The following is a 19,486-nucleotide window of genomic DNA, read 5'->3' as shown; positions in this document are numbered from 1 at the left end:
GCCGGGATTCTAACATTTCATGGCTGATTTTTCATTTTACCAGTTTTTACCCTTATGAGTGATTTACAGCTGAATGTTGATAAATGTATTTAATCATAGTGGTCCAACACAATGTCATCTGGTGAGAAGATAGCCAGGAGACCATCCACACTGGCGGTCACCACATTCACCTATGAATCCCATATTTCATGACCCTCATGAAGGAGTCCCTAGTCAATATTGATGTCTGTTTCTAGACACCAGGTTTGCTGGCTTGCCCAGAATCCTTACTTTATATATGCATACCTATCACTCATATGGTGTGGTAATTATAACTCTCGCACACATGATCCTTTGCTTCCTTTTTACTGATTATTCAATGTAAAGTACAAGAAATTGAGATATTCTCGGATACAAAGGAATATGTGATAACTAGTGGTGTGTCTGCTGACTCTGCTCTTCGACATAGTCCCTGGTTGGTATAGAACATGTTGAGCCAATATTACTTAGTAGATTCAATCCCATGCACAGTGTCTATCATGCAAGTTCAATGATACTTATTATATACATCAAAGGTTACCTTTGAATCAACCATTTGTATGTGGTCTAAATAGATAAAATGATATATCAGCCATGAAATGGTGGACAACCAGCATAATATGATAACCACTGGTGGGTCCTAGTTTCATAGTGATTCCCACAATATAGCAGTCCAATATGACTTACTGCTTGACTTGATATTCACCTATGGATAAAATATGATGGTAAAATGGAAAACCAGCCATAGAATGTTAGGATCATGACCTCCAGTGAGGATAATCTCCTGGCTATCTGAACAACTATGATCAAGTATAGACATCAATGTTGACTTGGGACTCAGTCATGAGGGTAAAAACTGGTAAAATGAAAATTAGCCATGAAATGTTTGCATTCCGGCAGAATGTGATGATCTCTGGCAAGGGTAGTCTCATAGCTAACCCCTTGCCGGTCCACATCATGCCAGACCACTGTTATTCAGTACAGACATTAATATTTACTTGAGAATCGTTCATAGGGGTAAAAGGAAAAATAAATGTTGAAATCATGGCGGAATGTGATGACCACCAGTGAGGATAGTCTCATAGCTATCCCCTTGCAAGTCCATAGCACACTGGACAACTATTATTAAGTACTTTGATCAACATTCAGCTGTAAATCATTCATAGGGGTATAAACTGGCGAAATGAAAAATTGGCCATGATATGTTGGAATCCCGGCGGAATGTGATGACCACCAGCGAGGGTAGTCACATAGCTATCCCCTTGCTGGTACACATCATGACAGACCACTATAATTAGGCATATTAATCAACATTCAGCTGTAAATCATCAATAGGGGTAAAAACCAGTAAAATAAAAAATCAGCCATGAAATGTTGGAATCCTGGCAGAATGTGATGACCTCCAGCAGGGACGGTCTCATATCTATCCCCTCGCCGGTTCACATCACACCAGATCACTATCATTAAGTACAGACATCAATATTGACGTGGGAATCATTCTTAGGGGTAAAACCGGTAAAATGACAAATTAGCCATAAAATGTTGGAATTCTGGTGAGCTGTGATGATCTCTGGTGAGGATAGTCTCATAGCTATCCCCTCGCTGGTCCACATCACACTAGACCACTATTATCAAGTGCATTCATCAAATTTCAGCTGTACATCACTCATAAGGGTAAAACCCAGTAAAATGACAAATTAGCCATAGAATGTTGGAATCCCGGTGAGCTGTGATGATCTCCGGCAAAACTAGTCTCATATTTATCTTCTTTCTGGCGCACATCATGGCGGATCACTATGTGGGCCCACCCAGTCATGCAAATACATGACCCAGGTCTAATCATATATACAAAGTACCAGCCATTTGGGCCCACTCAAAGTTGTTAACAAATACTTTGTTGCTGTTCCATAGGCCCACCTATACATACATTAGACTTCAACATAAGCTCTCTCCAAAGTTTGGAAGAATGTGTGCTGTGGGCCCACTCATAACCATTAGATACACACTGTATGCAGGCCCACCCAAAGGCATTGATATACAATGATAAAGTGGGCCCATGGTGGGCTGGCCCATGTCACATGGGAAAAATGTCAAGGTGGGGTGACCATGTTTACAGGGTTAGGTCACTGAAGGGGCTCATAATAATCATAAAATCTTGGACCTTGATAAAGTGTAATGGTAAATGTATTGGCCACCTGTTTTGAGAAATGCCAGAAATGTTCAAAACAAGGGGGGTGCATGTGCACATTTTGAGACATGGTGGAAATGTGTGAAACAAGGCAGGTGCATTTGCACATTTTGAGGCATGCCAAAAATATAGACAACAAGAGAGGTTGTCATATCCCATATTCCGGACCTACATCTGACAATATTCCCACGCCTCATCCGTTCCTCCATTCCCTATTCTGCTTCAGACTTTGTCCTTGCAGCCTTTCCTCTGTTTGCTTCTACTCAGGACTTGTCCTGAGTAGCCATTATACATATCTATATCAGGATGAAACCTCATTGTAATTTCTGGAAGTTCCTCCTGAACTTTCCTGCACTCGTCTGGAAGTTACTTGCACTTGTCCAGAAAGTCCTTCCAAAGTTTCCCGCGCTCTTCCGGAAGTCCTTCGGACTTCCTTGGACTTTACTTTCTCCGGACATCATTCTGAAATTAAGGGCACATACTTGGGTAAGGGGCGCAGCGCATAGCTGAAGCCAAGCCCCTTTGAATCAGTCCTACTCTTTGTGCACGGTCTTAACAGGGGTCCATTTTGCACATTTTGAGGAATGCCAGATATGTGCAAAATGGACCCCCTCATTTTGCACATTGTGAGGAATGCCAAAAATGTGCAAAAATGTGCAGAACAAAGGGGGTGCATTTGCGCATTTTGAGGCATGTCAACAATGTGTGAAACAAGGGGGTCCATTTTACGCATATCTGGCATATCTCAAAATGTGCAAAACAAGGGGATGTGTGACATGCACCCTACCAACTGTGCAAATGGACCCTCCTCATTTTGCACATTTTGAGGAATGGCGAAAATGTGCAAAACAAGGAAGGTGTATTGTGCACATTCTGAGGAATGCCAGAAATGTGCAAAATGGACCCCCTCATTTTGCACATTTTGAGAAATGCCAAAAATATGTAAAAATTGACCCCCTTGTTTCGCACATTTTGAGGAATACCAGAAATGTGTAAAATGGACCACCCTTGTGTTGCACATTTTGAGGAATGGCGAAAATGTGCAAAACAAGGGGGATACATTTGCACATTTTGAGGAATGCCAGAAATGTGCAAAATGTACCCTCCTTGTTTTGCACATTTTGAGAAATGCTAAAAATGTGTGAAACCAAGGGGGTCCATTATGTACATTTTGAGGAATGGCGAAAATGTGCAAAACAAGGGGGATACATTTGCACATTTTGAGAATTGCTCACATTGAGCTAGCCATAACCATGGTCTAACCATATCCCATATAACAAAATATGCTTAGAAATTTACTTCACTTGACACAACTTGCCCTTGACTTCTCCTTGACTGATTTCCTTCACTTTACACCACTCCCCCTTCCTTGACTTCTCCTTGACTGTCCTTCCCTTGCCTTCCCTTCACTCGTCCTTGACTTTACTTGACTTTGCCTTGTATCGTATCTTGTCCTTTTCCCCTTTTCTGCCTTTGACTTGTCTTTCTATATCTTTTCCGTCTACTTTGTTTCGCCCTCTATCCCTTGACTTCACTTGACTTGAAGCTTTCATTATCTCATCTATTGCTTCTCCGATCCCTTGACTTCCTGACTTTCGTCTCACCACCCCTTCCATCTTCCCTTGTTTCACTTGTCTTCTTTTCCTTGACTTCCCTTCTCTTGTCCCCCTTCCTTCGCTCTTGACTTTCCTTATCTTTTCCCTATCCGCTTTTCATTTCTTCCTTGTCATCTCTCTTGACTTTGACTTTCCTTCCTCCTCGTATCCTGACTTTTGCCCTTGACCTTTCCCTTCATTATTCAGATCTCTCTTGGATCCGTCCCTTGACTTTTCCTTACACTGTTGTTTCCTTCATTATCGTATGTCTTATGCTGTTGCCTTTGACTTATCTCTCCACTTTTTCCCTCTTTCTCTTGCCCTCGGTTCCTTGATTTGCCTCTCTCTTTCGCCTCTATTGACTTTTCCTCAGACCCTTGGCTTCAATCCTTATCTCCATCCCTTACGGTTGACTTGACTTTTCGCCTCACTGCCCTTTTCCCTCAAACTCGTCCATGATTTTCGCTCATTTCTTCCGTAGCTCCCTCAAATCTCGCATAGGGAGACATTTCCTTGGTACCACCATGATCCCATCATCTTTCTCTATGTTTTTTATTTTTTCCATTTTTGGCAAGATTTTCCCGCCCCCTAGGCAAGCATACGTCGGAGCTTGGCTGGCGCGCCATGACCTTTTGGTGGCGCGCCGTGGCTAAGGCTTAGCACGCTTGGCTGGCTCACCATGACTTAGGCTTAGCCCTTTGGCTGGCGCGCCATGACTTAGGCTTAGCCATTTGGCTGGCGCACCATGACTTTGGCTTAGCCGTGCAGCTTAGTTAAGCCCGTATCTCGACGAAACGAGGTCTTGGAAATGTCCTGAGACCACGGTCGCGATCGCAGAGAAGAGGTCCTTCAGAAAGGTGTTTGCTCCCCTATAAGGAAATTTCCCACGGTCGGGTCGAAGCTGAGTCATGGTCCCGAGTATCCCAGGATCATATTCCTTGGTGGGCGCGCCTTCCGAAAATGTTGTCTTCCTCCTGCGCGCCACGGCTGCGCGCTGCGCGCCATGGCTTTGGCCGGGAGTGGGCCCCATCCTCCGTGGGTCAGAATATTAGTAGTACTAAAGTCTAACGGCCTCCGATGCGAAGGAGATGCAAGTATGACCATAAGTTTAACTCTTTCTGAGCATTTTCCATTGGCGTCGTGGGTCATTCCGGACAGGTGCTCATGATGTGCGATGCACGGATAATGATGATAGGACGAGGACAGTTATCGGGAGGATAGCTCGTCCAAGAGTAGCGATGAGTCGGCCGATGAATACATCCCTCCACGCAAGCGCCAGCGTCTTCAAGCCAACTCGTCCTCGCGTGTCCTCCGCTCCTCCAAGGGAGTGCAGACAAATAATTGATTGCATCTGTGTTACTACTATACAAATGGTTCGTATTTTTAACTTTTTCTAACGGTGTAGAAAGCTGATGAAATTACATAGAAATGGTTGCCTGTGTACTATAGAAAGTTTGGAAGGGGCGTTCTCACAATATCGAAGAGGGACTCCTGGGGAAGATGTAGTAGACAACTGCAGCCACTACTGCAAATATTGTATCACGAAATACGTACGTCAACTTATGAATTGGATTCGGACAAGGCATAAACACAAAGAAGGGTATGTGCGAGCATTTTCAGTCAGTTGAACTTGTTTCCCGTACATGTCTGAGACGATAATTGGGTTTTTATGAACTTGTTATCCTGGCATTCGAGCAGTGCACCCAACCAGTACTAGTTGACGGGTAGCTGTCTCGGGGACCGCTATAGTAGTCAATCCTCTGTACAGTAAGCCCAGTCCCTTGGTAGTGTCACTTGCACTGAGCATCGAATACAATGCATCATTTATTGGGCAGGCTTTCGAAAAGAGTTTCTACGGAAGGACTGGGCCGTCTCACATCAATCAAGTCGATATTTGAGCTCCAGAATTTCGAGTTCGAGTTCCAGAGTGACACTATCATCTAATTTAAATACCGGTAAGCTTACACAACTCCTCGTATGTCAACAAAAATTCCTGCAGATCAAGCAATGGATGTTAATGATGAATTACAGACCTAAACTATACCTCCACCCAGCCCTGATCGATTCCCTCTCGCATGACCCACCTGCATACCCCTAACCACTTTCTTATCCTCTCTTCATCTCGTTCTTCCCCCTCTTCCAACACGCTTGTGTCACCAGAACCTTGCAGTGCCAATACAGCTCACCCAACAACCATCATACCCAGAGGCCTTTGCTCTCCCGCAATATCCAACGCTTCACATATATCTCCAAGCGTACTTGCGACTACCCGTTGATCAGGCATCGAGCCGCGCTCGATAATGGCAATAGGCGTGTTCCGAGGGTATGGACGCTCCTCTCGTCTCCTTTCACTATTCTGCAGACCTTCCCCACTGTTGCTGTCATTGCGAATCATAGCGTCAACAACCTGCGCTATCCGGGCGACGCCCATGAGGATAAGCACAGTCCGCGAGCATTCGTAACCAGGAAGCTTGACCTCCTTGCCCTGTCGCCCGACTCCGGTACACACAACGACACTTTCTGCAACGCCACGCTGCGTGACTGGTATTCCAGCAAAAATAGGCGCTGCAAGTGCAGACGAAACACCCGGGACAACAAGCGGTTCGAACCCGTGTGCTCGGAAGAAGAGTACCTCCTCCCCTGCACGGCCGTAGACAACTGGGTCTTCTTGTTTCAGCTGTGTGACGAGATAATTGTCAGTGTCAAAGAAATGAAGAATCGGACGTACTCTGACGACAGTGAGGCCACGTCGAGCAGCTTCGACAGCTGCGTCCATCATCTCTGACTGCGCGCCTTCGGCATTGCCAGGGAATTTGCTTGCAATGCACACCTCGATAGTTTCAGGTATGAGAGCCAGTATGGCCGCGGGATGGAGCTTGTCCGAGAGAACAAGATCTGCATGTTTCATAAGCGCATTATGAGTTGCAATGGTGAGAAGGGAGGGATATCCTGGGCCGGAACCAACGAGGAGAATACGGCCTTTCTTCGGAGGCGGTAAAAGTGTTAAGTTATGTAGTGAACTCTCGTTTGGAACCTGAACTGAGCATGGTGAAATCGTTTGGGGAGAGTCGCCAGATAATATGAGCTTCATATCGTCTTCTGACATGGATGCCAACCGTGTGATAGCTCAATACTCGCTGACCTGAGCAGCCCATTTCATGCGGCGGCGGGAGGACTCGTCTTTGCTTTCGGTGGCACTACTTCTCCAACCAGGTACGGGCCTGTTAGGAGTGGTGACACTACTGTTCTCACCTTCTTCACACTCTGCGACCTCGTCATCTGTATTCTTAGCCAAGCGTCGAAGTCTTCCGACCTGCCTGACAGCTCCGGCAATGTCTTTTGGAAGCATGCTGACAATCTCTCGTCTAACATGCCCCGCGAGCCTGCATCCCTCCCCATTGGTTGTCACACCCACTTGTAGCGCACTCTGCCCGCCTGTAGATGGATCAGCGAAACGGTGCATGGACGCAAAGGAGAAGTCGCATAGTGCAGGATGGTCGGTAACGTTTATGGGGATGTTATGTGCATGACAGATACGTGCAAGTGCGGGTGTGTCCACCGTGTGTATGGTGATGCGAATAAGAGATATAGATGGGTTTTCGGCGAGGAATGCAGAGAGGGACTCTTCTGGAGCTGAGGGAAGTGGAGAAGTAGACACAGAGGGAAGCATGTCCCAGTCTGTGAGATTTACTTGCTGTTGGTCCGCTCTCCATCTCAGCTCGTCACATACTAACCCTCTAGCGAGTATGATCACTTGCATACCTGCCTCGAGTGCCGCAAATGCCCTAGAGGCGGCCAGGACATCACCGCCAATAATAAGGATGGTGTTTCTGTGTCCTTTGAATGTCAGAAGGAGGGACGCTCTACCTACTGGCGCGGGGTACTGACTCAATCCATTGGAGACCATGGAAAGGATAAAAAGAGGAGCAGGGTGTGCTTTCAAAATATGGTATAGCAAATCACATCTATTATGTAACATGGCGTTCATCCATTGAGTAGCCGATAATCAACAGTCTCCGTTCCCACTGAGTCGACTTCATTCATTCATTTTCATGGCTCCCCTGTATGGCCCGACATGGTCGACTTCGAGTCTCGAATCCTCGGACATGCACAGGAGATACCAGGCGTTGAGCTTGCACACCGAGTCTATATATCCGAGTCGTCCGATCCCAAACCTTCGTAAGCCAAGACTGGCCTCGATATTTGCGACCATGTAACTATAAAAACAGAGGCTCGGTGTCTTCATCCAGCTAATCCACCAACCATGTACATCCCTCCATTCGATACCACCCCCTACTCCACCATCACCCAATCACCCAATCCATCCTGGACCTATGGCCAGAGAGTCGACGCCACTCCTGCCGGAAAGGACTGGCTTGCAGGCGAATCTGCAGGCTGGAAAGTCTACAGCATAACAGAAATGGACAAGACGTACGTACTCCTCCACTTGTTTATCAGCCGCGATCGCGACCGTGATCGACAGCAATCTCAACAAGCTCTTGAATCCAGGCGTTCTACCACGCCTCATGTCACTCGTATCCATGATCAGCGAGGATGGCGTAGAGAACATGGCACCTTTCAGGTAAGACAGGTTTCCATAATCTGATACATTCTACATGCTTACCTGGCTTGCATCCACCAGTTGGTTCAACACAGTGAGCAATGCGACAAACAACGCGTCCCTCTAACGGTCTGATAAACTTTTCTCATAGGTCACCAACTACCCGCCTGTCATCTCATTCACGATCAACCACAATGCTACGGGCAGCCTAAAAGACATGACCACGAACCTGAAGAACGGCCAAGGACTCACCATGAACATCATCAGCGAGGGATTCGTCGATAATGCAAATTCGACTGCTGTAGACGCTCCTCCCGAGTTCGACGAGTGGGCTCTCAGCGGTCTGACAAAGGAGAAATGCGTACACGTGGACCTTCATCATACGATGCATGGACTAACAATCACGCGTTCAGGTGCAAATAAGAGCCTCGCGCGTCAAGGAAAGCGCTTTTAGCATGGAATGTGAGGTAAGCTCATTTCACGCCGAGCCCGCTCGTTTGCTGACATCCTCGCCTCTCAATAGCTGTACAAATCGATAGATATCACACATCCAATCACAGGCGAGCATAACAGCACGCTCATCCTCACGCACGTCAAGTACTTCCACATGCGCAAAGACATGCTCACAAGCAGAGGTGCCGTCGACCTCACAAAATTCAAGCCTGTCGCGCGTGTGGGCGATATTTCATATGCCCGGGCCGGAGATACATACAGGATCCCTGTGCCTTCATGGGCGAAGGAGGAGGGAAAGATACAGGAAGCATTGAAGACACTCGCATCACTATAAAATAGAACGAGGGTGGCTTACCATTTCTGAACATATACCATAGATCATATAGATATCAGCATCCAGGCGGGATAGAATCCGTCGCTATTTCTTATCCCTAAGATAGAGCTTTATAATTGACTAGCAAGCCATACTTTTCCAAGTGCACATGTTGACTCGAATGCAGACACACGATATCGTCCTCTCTAACCACCTCGAGAGCAGATGGTGCCTCTGCATGTCAAATTTTGAAATCTTGTATTTGCGAGGGTCATTTGCAGGGTATGTATGATATATGAGGCTATGATAATGTGATCGTCGACGTGTTCTAAAAAAACCATTCAGCTACAAAATGTCTAGGGTCGGATCCTGATGTCATAATGTCAATCGAAGCCGGGTCTTTCACCTGCGCAATGATAAATTGGTCCGACGCGACCCTCTTGTATTCTCCAACGCGTTGCTGCGCTACCAAAAGTGCATTGAAAGCCTCACTTGATACGAGCAGAATGGGTCAAGTCGCATTGACAGCAATCACATTGAATCTGCAAGCCGGGCTCGTTTACAGCTGCACAGTTTATGTTATAGCTTTGAGCCCACGATCTGAAACAGGTTAGCGCAAACATAATCGTATGATCGCGAGAGAACATACAGAGAAGTTGTATATCAGCTCTCTGCCAAAAGCGAAGGTAATACACGTCGTCGACAATAGAAGTGATACTCCGTTGTTCGTGGGAACATCAACTGTCGGGCCTTAGGCGTTTTACATACATCATCCATTTTGGGTAGGCTGTGAAGGAAAATTGATCCATTCCTCGCTTTGACTGCCTTCACAGGTCATCTGATATTTTGTCCACCAACTGTCCCGACACTATCCAAAAGTCTGTCGAGTCGGACTGTGCGAGGTATGCCCTACGTTGAACGATAACGTGAATTCTGGGACTGATGTATCTCGTTGATTCTAGCCTTTATTTTCAATAGCCCGGCAATCATGATGAACGTAAATCCAGCGGCCTATCACGATGCTTGCACCGACCACTCGGAAGCTAGATTCAGCGGGTACAACGTAATGTGACTCAACTTCCCTAGCGTGTTTACCACTGCCCCTTCCAAAAACAACATTTTTGTCAAGTTTGAGGCGCAGTGTCGAACACCCGGCCCACGTTCCATGGGCTTCTTCTTCGACGAATCTCGGGAAGCATGGGAAGCCTAGCTATTCGCACCGCACGTGTAGCTGCCCTTTGCGGATTTCTCTAATTTCAAACGCCAGCATGGTAACCCTAGCTATGTGGGTGCCCGTTTATGCGAGCACACGCATATAAGAGGGATGTGAGTAGTGACAGCTTTTAGTGACGATTTCCAAGATGACTCTCATGAAACTTCTTTTCCTTGTGCCATCTGTCCTTGTATTCAATAATGCGTATATTTCTCCGAACCCAGCACCCAATAACGAGGAAACAATTAGCGGCGGTCCGCTCTACGAGCGTATCTGCCCAGCCATTTTCCCGATATTACAACGGGTATGTCAATTTTCGATGTCTAGACACATTAACGAATATCATATAACAGTTGTCGGGCTTGATACCCTGTGTCGCAGAGATAGCCGTCATACTCGCGGCTTATTTTCCATTGCCTGTCTCATCTGGAATCCTCTCTATTCTAGTTCACAGCGGACAGCTTCCGGATATGGTACCAAACACACACTTCATACTCGGAACGATCCTCGTCCTCTTGGGTTGCTTGGGACGCCTATGGTGTTTTCGTGTCATGGGACGCCATTTCACTCACCAGCTGAGCTTGCGCAAGGACCACTCCCTCGTCACCGCTGGTCCATACCGCATTGTGCGCCATCCTAGCTATGTAGCCAGCTGGATCGCCTCGTTCGGGATCTCGCTCATCTATGCGAGCCCCGGATCGTTCGTGCGATCTTCAGGGTGGCTCCCCACTTACATCGGGCGTATCGTATTTGGAATATGGGCACTCCAACTCATGCTGACCGGCGTGCTAAGCTGCGCACGGGCTATGAGCGAAGATGCGATGCTTCGCAAGCGGTTTGGGGCGGAATGGGTCCGGTGGTCTCAGAGGGTGCGCTACAGACTCATTCCGGGTGTATTTTAGTGATTTTTTTTTGTATCTTTGTTGTGATTCAGACTCTAACCTAGACGCGATGTCATATTTGTAGTTCTTTGATGTTTCAGCTTTCGAGCTTTCCGACCAGTACGATCATGACGTGTATTTCATGACCTTTTCATTCATACTTGTATAAGTCTCGATTGTGTAGAGCGCTAGGACTGGTATGTGCAACTGGATCACATGATGAAACCTGATGCTTTGATGCTTTTACTAACAAGCGCCATGTAAAGCAAGCTAGTGTCACCTGCCCTGGCGCTCAGGCACGTGTTACGGGTCTTTGACTACATACTTACGGATCCCACTCTTGGTTTTCAGACTCGTGGGGTCTATTACCAAACGTTTCGAACGGTATGTCTGATACATTCTTATGTTATACACGCTGCTCACCAAAATGCAACTTCGTGCACGCGCCTCCAGGGTCATATGCGGTAGTTCAGAAGCCAGGCTGCGATATATGACGCACCAGCCGATCGTATCTTGATTGCCTTTTTCGAACATGTATAGTTCCTGGTCTGGCCTTTAGGATTTTGCCGCATCGTGCCGCATCCGTGCCGCACCCTACACAACAAGTGTCTTATATGCGTATATAATACGTCTACGTCGTCCACAAAGGTCTTAAATATGATTTACGATTAAGAAATACCATAGTACATGTTTTTGTGTAAGAATTATTGCGGTATCATAGTGAATATAGTACTTCATGGGTGCGGTAGTGACGCGGTAGAATGCGAGATTTGGTGGCTGTGCACTACCGCACCGCACCAACGCATCCTTCTCCACATTTAGTTTTCAGTGAGCTTTAGCTTGATCACATTCCCCGCTACCGGGATGGCTTTGTGACCAAGTATGGCACTGGTTCTTGGTTTCGATCGTCGTGGAAAAATTTCATGTTGGGAAGTGCAGTGCGGCACTTATGTGAGTTTGGTTGGCTTTAAGGATATGGAGACCTTTCCCTTTTCATATGCAGGATTGTCGCGGCAACAATTGTTACGTGCCAAAAAGCTTTTACTGAGACCTGTATAAATAGTCTGCAGATCTATACAAAATCTATCCATAAAATGTTTAAATTCTTTCATACCACTCTCCCAGCTGGCCGGGGACAGCCAAGCTGTTTGCCTTGTTGGCGTGTGCCCATAATACATCCCTGAAAGATGCATATCAAATGCAATTGATACCCAAGTCTTCAGCAATGACCATCGCAGCCCGCTCTCCAATAAGAAGCGCCGTCGAATACGTTTTCTGTGGATATCGTTAGACTGCACATCAAAAATCCCTTGTTCAGCACTCACCGTGCCAACCTTCAACGGTGAGATGGACATATCTGCGACCTTCAGGTTTGACACGCCGTATACATTTAGTCAAGCGTCGACGACTCCTTGATCTGCCTCCGATTTCATGGCACCAGCTCCAAGCTACCCATACAAAGGTCAGATATAACATTATGAAAGGTTCAGGTCCACCCACCGAGTGCCGTATCGTTTGCAATGAAATTTGATTCGGTATTTTACCGCGACGATAGGGATGGCCAGTCAGGACTTACTGATGTCGCGGTAGAATTGATTGATCGCCTGGTCATCTTCGGCAGTGTAGATGATATCAGGCGCATTCAAGTCCACTGGCACGGACGCTTCTCTGCGAGCAGCAGCGTTTCCCTTATTCAACACGGCAATCGGTGGTTGAAACATCATGATTGATGAGCAGTTCACGTGGAATTCGTTGCGTCAAAATTCATCACAGAATTCTAGCAACGAACTTACAACGATGTGCTGGCCAGTGAATGCGTGAGGGCGAGGGATGCTGCATTTCACATAGGTGCCGCGAGGCACCTGGTCGCGCAAGCGGATGGACTACCAACGAAGATGTGGTGAAGCCTGTAGAAATCGCACGGCCTAGTGTGGGTTCAGTATCTTGATAACCCGCAGATGTTGTGAGTTAGTGATCAAATGGCTCGTTTTGGGGTGGACTTACCATTAGGGATATAGTCAGATTATGATGAAGGATGACGCAGATGATTTACTCGAGCAGATGGTGCAGGACCATTGATGCTATCATTTGGACGCAATCGCACATGAGGTTGTGGGTAGGCATCCGCAGGACGAAGATGGTTGAGGGTGATGAGATGGACGGTTCTTCGTACTGTCTGGAGCACAGTCAATCGAGAAGTCATCAAACGTATTGCTGTGACCCGGAATGTTCTGGGGCGAAGCGCTAGGAGGTCAAGGGGGTGGTTTGAGCACGACGACGACACTGTATCCTTGCATATCGAGGGTATTATCTGATTGCTACAACCGCTACACATACACAACATTCACAGGCGCTCCATTGGTGTGCGAGGGGACGATGGGGATGGCTTTATGTATATTGGGCAGCCCGTCAGCCTGAGAGCCAGTAACGACTGGCATACTTGTAGATGATGCTGGGGATATTGCAGAACCTGTGGATGGGCGACTGCCATTATAGCCATTGGGTTGCACCTTAGAGACCTGGGAAAGCTGACGACGCCTGCGTGTGTGATGAAATATGAAATAAATAGGTGATGGTCTGGAAGAAATTTACAATGTAACACAGATATGCCTGCATTAAGATTGGTGAAGGTTGCCGGTACGTGGGTTGACAGGAACGCACCGGCTGGTAGATCTTCGTCGAAGACGTCTTTTCCAATGGTGTTCTTGTATCGGGAGCGGGGGTTTGAAGGGAGTGGCAGGCTGCATCTCAACTTTCGCTGAAACAATAGTTTCTCTATGCGAAGCGGGGAGAGTTAATAGGAACTCCTGCAGCTCGCCCAAAGCATCAAGAGCTAATGCAACATCAGCCGAGGATAAAGACTCGCGATGAATGCAGATGTACGGTGGATATTGGATATCTTGGAAACATGAAAAAGACTAGTAGGGGGGACACGGTGAGATGTAATGGCTCGGAGATGAAATTGAATGTCACGCCGTTACGGGGCCATTCACTGGTGCGCCACAATATCGTATTCTGGCGGTTTGAACAGCATATAGGATAGTTCTTGAAATATCTTGCTCAATGCTCGGAGAGGACAGTCATATAGTACTCCTTGACAACGGTGCAGTTTTTAGGTAGGAGCTGATGTAACTTACAGTAAACACGCGCTCCAGTCTAAAGTTGCCGCTGTCCGGTTCTGAACCCACCGTACCTTTTCTGAACCTCGAACCGAACCACGGTGTTCTTTCATCAGACACTCAGGTATGTTTCCAACTCTTTCGTTATCTCGCCGTGTCTTACATTAGTTTCTTCAGCGTCTCCGTCTGTTAGGTATTGATAATATAAGTTGTTCTTTCATCAGACACTGAGCGTCTCCGTCTGTTAGCTTCTACATCTGCAAACCATTGGCTTGAACTAAATCGGTGCGCTTTATCTGAGCCTGGCAGATGACGATGTTCATCTTCAATCTTCCAGCGGTTTGACACATTCCTGTAATCCACTCGGCGACTGAGGTGCACGGGTAAACTGACTGCACTAATAGCATTTCTAATAGCATTTCTAATGTTCTGAGTAGGGGACGGTGGGTCACCCTAGGGCGTTGTGCCATCAGGTGCGTGGATACAACTTCCGCGTGAAGACCAAGTTGATAGGTGGGGTGTGTTCCCGAAGCAGAGATACAGGTCGTTTGGGTAGAAGTCCAAATTTAGCTAAGGTGTGATAAAATTAGAGACGCAATGCAGAGGGAGAGAAGAAACCGATTGACTGGCATCAATTCCACTCGGGGTACCAATACCCGTGGATGGCGACCTTGGGGTGACACCCGACCACGAGACAAGTTCAGGCGGAGGGGACGTTAGATTCCCGCGGAAGCTCGAAGTCATCATTCCTGACTGAAGTGCGTTTCCGCTTGGACCGAAGGGAAGAAGGGGATGAACCATCTGTTGGACGTTTCTTGCACGAGCGCTGGCGAGTGCCTGGCCTTTTATCAGGCCCTCGCCGTTTAGGTGCTGCATCGTATTGGCATTCATTCGAGCGGCGCACACAATTATGACAAATTGGTCTTGCAGAATCGCATCGAATTTTCCTCGCACGACTTAGCAACCACGAAAATGAGCAACCTGAAATAAGAATAAGAATGAACGCACCATTGCTGACAAGCTACCACCTGATTCGAAATTTCCCTGCGAGGCGGATCCTGAGACGTAGATGCGGCTGGCTGCGGTTGAAGGGTTGACTCTGACGTTGGAACAGGGGATCGAGTGCTCTCTGGAGTTTGTATTGCAGGGGGTTGTGCTGAGCAACCACCTGAGAAAGACTGTGTGCGCAAGTCCTCAGCAGAATATTTTCGATTTCGGGGGCCTTGGTAGAACAAATTGATGACGGCACCGTGAGCCGGTGGGAGCGGAAGGCAGATGTTAGGGTGGGTATGGGGCGGTGTGTCAAGGCCGAGGTGATTTCTTTGTGGAAGAAAGTCAGACTGATATGAATTATGGTAGTGAAGATTCTGAGTTGAATGAAAATCCGAAGGGGTTTCGAGAAGGTGAGGGCGCGGGTGGATGTTGATGTAATTAAACTGAGAGGCTAGGATGCCCGCTGCATGTTGTCTATCTAGTTGATCTTGACGATAGCGGACTTCATTGTGGATAACATGTGAAATGATGATTAACATTGTTTTGAAAAGACGATAGGACTTACTGTATCCATGCGGCTGAGGAAATTGAGCCCCGAAGATGGGTGAATGCAAGCCAGAGCCATCCTCATTGGACTGATAACCGTCCTCCATCATTATGCCTTGTAGAAATGGAGCATAGATGTCACTGTTTGTACTAATGACCATGAGTACTAAAAGAATGAGAGTTGAGAAAGAAAATAGTAAATGGTAATATGGCACTAGTTCTTTACCATGCGAGACTTGAAGCTTGAAGGAGAACATGCGCCGGAATGGCAAGCTCAATGATTAAGTATTACTCCCGAACTCGTTACCAATTCGCGAGTCAAATGAGGATTTGTACATAAGTACAACCGCCGTAAACCTTGGGTAGACCCAAAAAAGTGTTAAGCCTTACAGCAGTATTTAATAAGGTGAGCCAAAGTGGCGCTCAAAACCGAAAGCGAACGCTGCCCTTGAAGTCGTCCTCGCCAATCACCTGATCTCCGTGTCACGTCGGCCTATTACTCGGATGACTATTTCACGTTCCGTTATTGTTAAACTGTTTGGTTTGGTGGGTCCCTGCCATTTTTTTACAATGTCTTCTGCACAGTCGCCATGCCTTGCCGATCGCATTTCAACACCTGGGGTTTGGCCGGCAGCATATTACTTGGCGGTCTTGCAACAAATAATCCAGTCACCATCCCGCATTCACATAATTAATATATCTCAGATGGGGAGTTCGACTCTGGTACTGCCCACACCGGCAACGAAGTCGAAGCCAATCATTTCAGCACCTCTCGAAATAGAGCTTACAAGTCCTGCAGAGTTTTATCTTAGTGTGGACAGGAACTGGAGCAACTTATCTTCCGATCAAGACCAATTTTACCCATCACATTCCCAGTATCACCAATATAATCCATCAGCCTCTTGCCGGTCATCTTCTAATCAGCCACAGTACTTGCAGCAGCTGCATTTGCAATATCATAGTCTTCATCGCCTGGGCCCCAAGCATATCGAATACCCACTCCACCCACCCACCAGTGGCACCTGCATCCATTATACACCCCCTGCACGCCCTTCAAATCGATCTAATAATACTCTTTCTCTTGAGTTCTATGAACAAACAAATCAGCATCTCCCCATACCCACTCACTCATCTCAAGCACACATCGAACAGTCTTCGGCATCACTATCTAGTTCTCATGGGTCACTGTCAACGTTCCCTGCCGCCCCAACTAGACACCTCTTCGAAGACGCAGGACCTTACCTGCGTGAGACACTACACATTCCAGCCCACAAGAAAATTGACTTGTGGGCGCTTCCAGATCCACTTGAAGGAGAGAAACCAAACCAGCCCTATCCTATACTGATCAAGCTGGCAATTTACGGAAGCCCGAATAAGCAGCTCACATTGCAAGAGATATACACAGTACTCGAGGGTCGTTTTGAATGGTTCAAGTTTCGACGAAATGAGAAGGCTTGGAAGGTGGATTTTGTTCTGACTCCTCACCTATTCCGCCTCATGACTATGCACAGAACTCAATTCGCCATAACCTTTCTTTGAACAAAGTCTTCAAACACGTTCCCCGTACCATCATGGAGCCAGGCAAAGGAAGCTATTGGCAACTTGACTGCTCTGATGGCGAGGGTTACAAGCGCACTCGTAAGCGCCGCAGCAAGTCTGCTCAAGCAGTGCTCGAACAAAGCGATGATGATGATTCTTTGTTGGGAGGTGGTGACGTGGAGGGGACGAATGCACCTCTGGCTGGTATGCCAGCAGGTTCGAGTCACGCTCCAAATCGTCCTAGCCTTGCAGCATCCAACGACTCCTACATCAATCCTGAGTTGAGACAGGGAAGTCACATTGTTGGTGAAGGTCGAACCCGATCTGTATTGCGCAGGCCCACCACCAGTCCATATCAGCGTAAAGTAAGTTACCCGCCACCACTTGTGCCGTTCTCTGGGTTGCTCGAAAAGCTCGAATCGAGTGCCAAGGACTGGAGCAAAGAGACTATGAAGGGCATCGTACATGTATCCCGATAGCCAGTCGGAACATTTTCCCATCTAATCTTCAATTGCAGCTTGCTATCAAGCTTCTCAACTCTCTGTGTTTCATGTCTCGATCAGACACTGCGACCTAATACTATGTCCCACAGAGCTTACACGCCAACCTACCTACGTACCTTTTGTACCATATCCTAGTCATCTAAATAGTCCCTACAGCCCCTCATAATTTTGAACTAGTTCATAATGCACATTCAATAAAACCTATCTGCTGGACTTTTACACGCATGGTGCATCCGTGGGACTGACATAGTACTAGAAACCTCTACGTGCTCGGTCTGCCCTTTGATCTCACCAAGTGTGCCTACTCTTAGTCGTCACACCTTTCATGCTCACGAGTCACTAGGCCCGAATTTTCCGCCTTGTTTTCGCGTTTTGGTACTGTCATGCACGCTGTGATTCTCGCCACTGTCGATAACGCATCTCGCCGTCGCGGGTTCGTGGTAATATCATCTCATGAGGAAGCCAAACGTGCAATGAATGCGCTCTCGCGAACGCAAATAAAGTATTAGAGCATTTGCTTCGCGATTCAAAGCTCAACTTACTGACACGTCACAGAGGACACACCCTTGATGTATCTTGGGCCGTCGTACAACGCTCTCAAGGTGCGAGCTAAAACCAGTTGCAAGTACTCTACCTCATTTATCCGGCTTCCTAGATGACGCAGACAGGACGATGATGCTGGCATCCTCAAACCCTTCCGAGTCACTTCCGGAAATGGAGTTCGATCACCAACCCGCACCTCCAACCATCAGTTCACCCCAATACGCCTTCCTCGAAGTTGCTGGTATCGAACTTGCCGATTCTTCTCTTTGCTCAGGCCAGTGACTTGCATCCTCTGTTCTATCCTTTCGGTCCCATCAAGGAGGTGAAGCTCATGGATTCTGCTATGCTCGGCAATGGAACCACAACCGCTCTAGTCGAATACGTGAATGTCTTCGATGCTCAGGAAGCCAAAGACGCACTTCAACGACAGTTCTATGGGACCTCACGCCCGGAAGTCCGATTCATCCAAGACAATATATATCCGGTTAATTCTACTGCTGCTGCGTATGCCCAGTCTCCCATGCTACCGAAAACATCTGATGCCGGCCTTAATCCTTGTGCTGCTCCTTTCGTCTTTGGATCCCGCCACTTGCCACCCTTGGCTTCTGGTCTTAGCGCCGTTGCGCACGATTCATTTGTCAACGACCTCAATCTTGCCAATAGACCGTCTTTACATTTGCTAACTCCAGCCGAGTAGACCCTCTGCTCGCAGCTCCGAATCTTACCCAAACCTTATCTTGTCATCAAGGAGACCTTCGTCCGGGAGTACGCTTGTCGTGGAGGTAAGCTTCGCCGCAGGGAAGCACGGGATCCCGTCAAGATTGATGTGAACAAGGCGAGTCGAGTGACAGGATCTTGTGAAGGATCTAGAATTCGGAATTTGCCGTGCACGAGGCGGTGATCAGATTATGGAAGATGAGAACGGCCCGGATGTATGTGCCAGGGCACGAATGCAGGAAGAGCGCAAAACTGTTGCTGGTTCCAGGAACAGCAATCAGCCACCCGTCAATGGTGTCATGGC

At 47.4% G+C, this 19,486-nt stretch overlaps 10 protein-coding genes across 10 annotated transcripts; 6 read left to right on the top strand and 4 right to left on the bottom strand.

The window, feature by feature from the left end:
* Positions 1-5,671: 5,671 nt before the first annotated feature.
* On the bottom strand, positions 5,672-7,751 carry F5891DRAFT_1074403 (uroporphyrin-III C-methyltransferase). The gene is given in 5 exon segments (XM_041363352.1): positions 5,672-5,701; positions 5,719-5,982; positions 6,004-6,478; positions 6,530-6,886; positions 6,944-7,751. 4 exon segments carry the CDS (start codon positions 7,706-7,708, stop codon positions 5,840-5,842), a joined length of 1,740 nt encoding a protein of 579 aa, XP_041217326.1. The 5' UTR covers positions 7,709-7,751; the 3' UTR covers positions 5,672-5,701; positions 5,719-5,839.
* A 314-nt stretch (positions 7,752-8,065) lies between these two features.
* Positions 8,066-9,346, top strand: F5891DRAFT_1215925 (uncharacterized protein; the record flags this gene model as incomplete). Its single annotated transcript, XM_041369307.1, has 6 exons — positions 8,066-8,232; positions 8,285-8,383; positions 8,444-8,456; positions 8,514-8,729; positions 8,776-8,829; positions 8,886-9,346. 6 exons carry the CDS (start codon positions 8,066-8,068, stop codon positions 9,147-9,149), a joined length of 813 nt encoding a protein of 270 aa, XP_041217325.1. The 3' UTR covers positions 9,150-9,346.
* Positions 9,347-10,345: 999 nt separating this feature from the next.
* Positions 10,346-11,384, top strand: F5891DRAFT_156429 (uncharacterized protein). The gene is made up of 2 exons (XM_041370698.1): positions 10,346-10,645; positions 10,695-11,384. The coding sequence occupies exons 1-2, from the start codon at positions 10,490-10,492 to the stop codon at positions 11,241-11,243; spliced, it is 705 nt and encodes a 234-aa protein (XP_041217324.1). The 5' UTR covers positions 10,346-10,489; the 3' UTR covers positions 11,244-11,384.
* A 1,032-nt stretch (positions 11,385-12,416) lies between these two features.
* On the bottom strand, positions 12,417-12,943 carry F5891DRAFT_1198882 (uncharacterized protein; the record flags this gene model as incomplete). Its single annotated transcript, XM_041368684.1, has 3 exons — positions 12,417-12,497; positions 12,548-12,579; positions 12,799-12,943. The coding sequence occupies 3 exons, from the start codon at positions 12,941-12,943 to the stop codon at positions 12,417-12,419; spliced, it is 258 nt and encodes an 85-aa protein (XP_041217323.1).
* Positions 12,944-14,496: 1,553 nt separating this feature from the next.
* F5891DRAFT_156227 (uncharacterized protein) lies at positions 14,497-14,926 on the bottom strand. Its single transcript, XM_041370697.1, has one exon. It carries the CDS (start codon positions 14,809-14,811, stop codon positions 14,593-14,595), a length of 219 nt encoding a protein of 72 aa, XP_041217322.1. The 5' UTR covers positions 14,812-14,926; the 3' UTR covers positions 14,497-14,592.
* On the bottom strand, positions 14,927-16,260 carry F5891DRAFT_156185 (uncharacterized protein). Its single transcript, XM_041370694.1, has 4 exons — positions 16,107-16,260; positions 15,900-16,046; positions 15,350-15,836; positions 14,927-15,297 (listed from the first exon to the last, which is right to left on the bottom strand). Exons 1-4 carry the CDS (start codon positions 16,135-16,137, stop codon positions 15,042-15,044), a joined length of 921 nt encoding a protein of 306 aa, XP_041217321.1. The 5' UTR covers positions 16,138-16,260; the 3' UTR covers positions 14,927-15,041.
* A 61-nt stretch (positions 16,261-16,321) lies between these two features.
* On the top strand, positions 16,322-18,146 carry F5891DRAFT_1118503 (uncharacterized protein). Its single transcript, XM_041363830.1, has 2 exons — positions 16,322-17,341; positions 17,392-18,146. Exons 1-2 carry the CDS (start codon positions 16,385-16,387, stop codon positions 17,896-17,898), a joined length of 1,464 nt encoding a protein of 487 aa, XP_041217320.1. The 5' UTR covers positions 16,322-16,384; the 3' UTR covers positions 17,899-18,146.
* On the top strand, positions 18,135-18,957 carry F5891DRAFT_156197 (uncharacterized protein). Its single transcript, XM_041370695.1, has 4 exons — positions 18,135-18,217; positions 18,266-18,424; positions 18,478-18,524; positions 18,578-18,957. The coding sequence occupies exons 2-4, from the start codon at positions 18,306-18,308 to the stop codon at positions 18,745-18,747; spliced, it is 336 nt and encodes a 111-aa protein (XP_041217319.1). The 5' UTR covers positions 18,135-18,217; positions 18,266-18,305; the 3' UTR covers positions 18,748-18,957.
* Positions 18,703-19,220, top strand: F5891DRAFT_156210 (uncharacterized protein). The gene has a single exon (XM_041370696.1). It carries the CDS (start codon positions 18,797-18,799, stop codon positions 19,160-19,162), a length of 366 nt encoding a protein of 121 aa, XP_041217318.1. The 5' UTR covers positions 18,703-18,796; the 3' UTR covers positions 19,163-19,220.
* Positions 19,166-19,366, top strand: F5891DRAFT_965773 (uncharacterized protein; the record flags this gene model as incomplete). The annotated part of the gene is made up of 1 exon (XM_041376190.1): positions 19,166-19,366. A coding segment is annotated over one exon (201 nt), but the record flags the coding sequence as incomplete, so codon positions are not given.
* Between the last annotated feature and the right edge of the window lie 120 nt (positions 19,367-19,486).

Source organism: Suillus fuscotomentosus (genome assembly GCF_016647785.1).
Source record: "Suillus fuscotomentosus strain FC203 chromosome Unknown F5891scaffold_168, whole genome shotgun sequence".
NCBI classification, from domain to species: Eukaryota; Fungi; Basidiomycota; class Agaricomycetes; order Boletales; family Suillaceae; genus Suillus; species Suillus fuscotomentosus.
The sequence above is the reverse complement of the archived record's forward strand: the minus strand, read 5'-3'. Positions and strand labels throughout refer to the sequence as shown.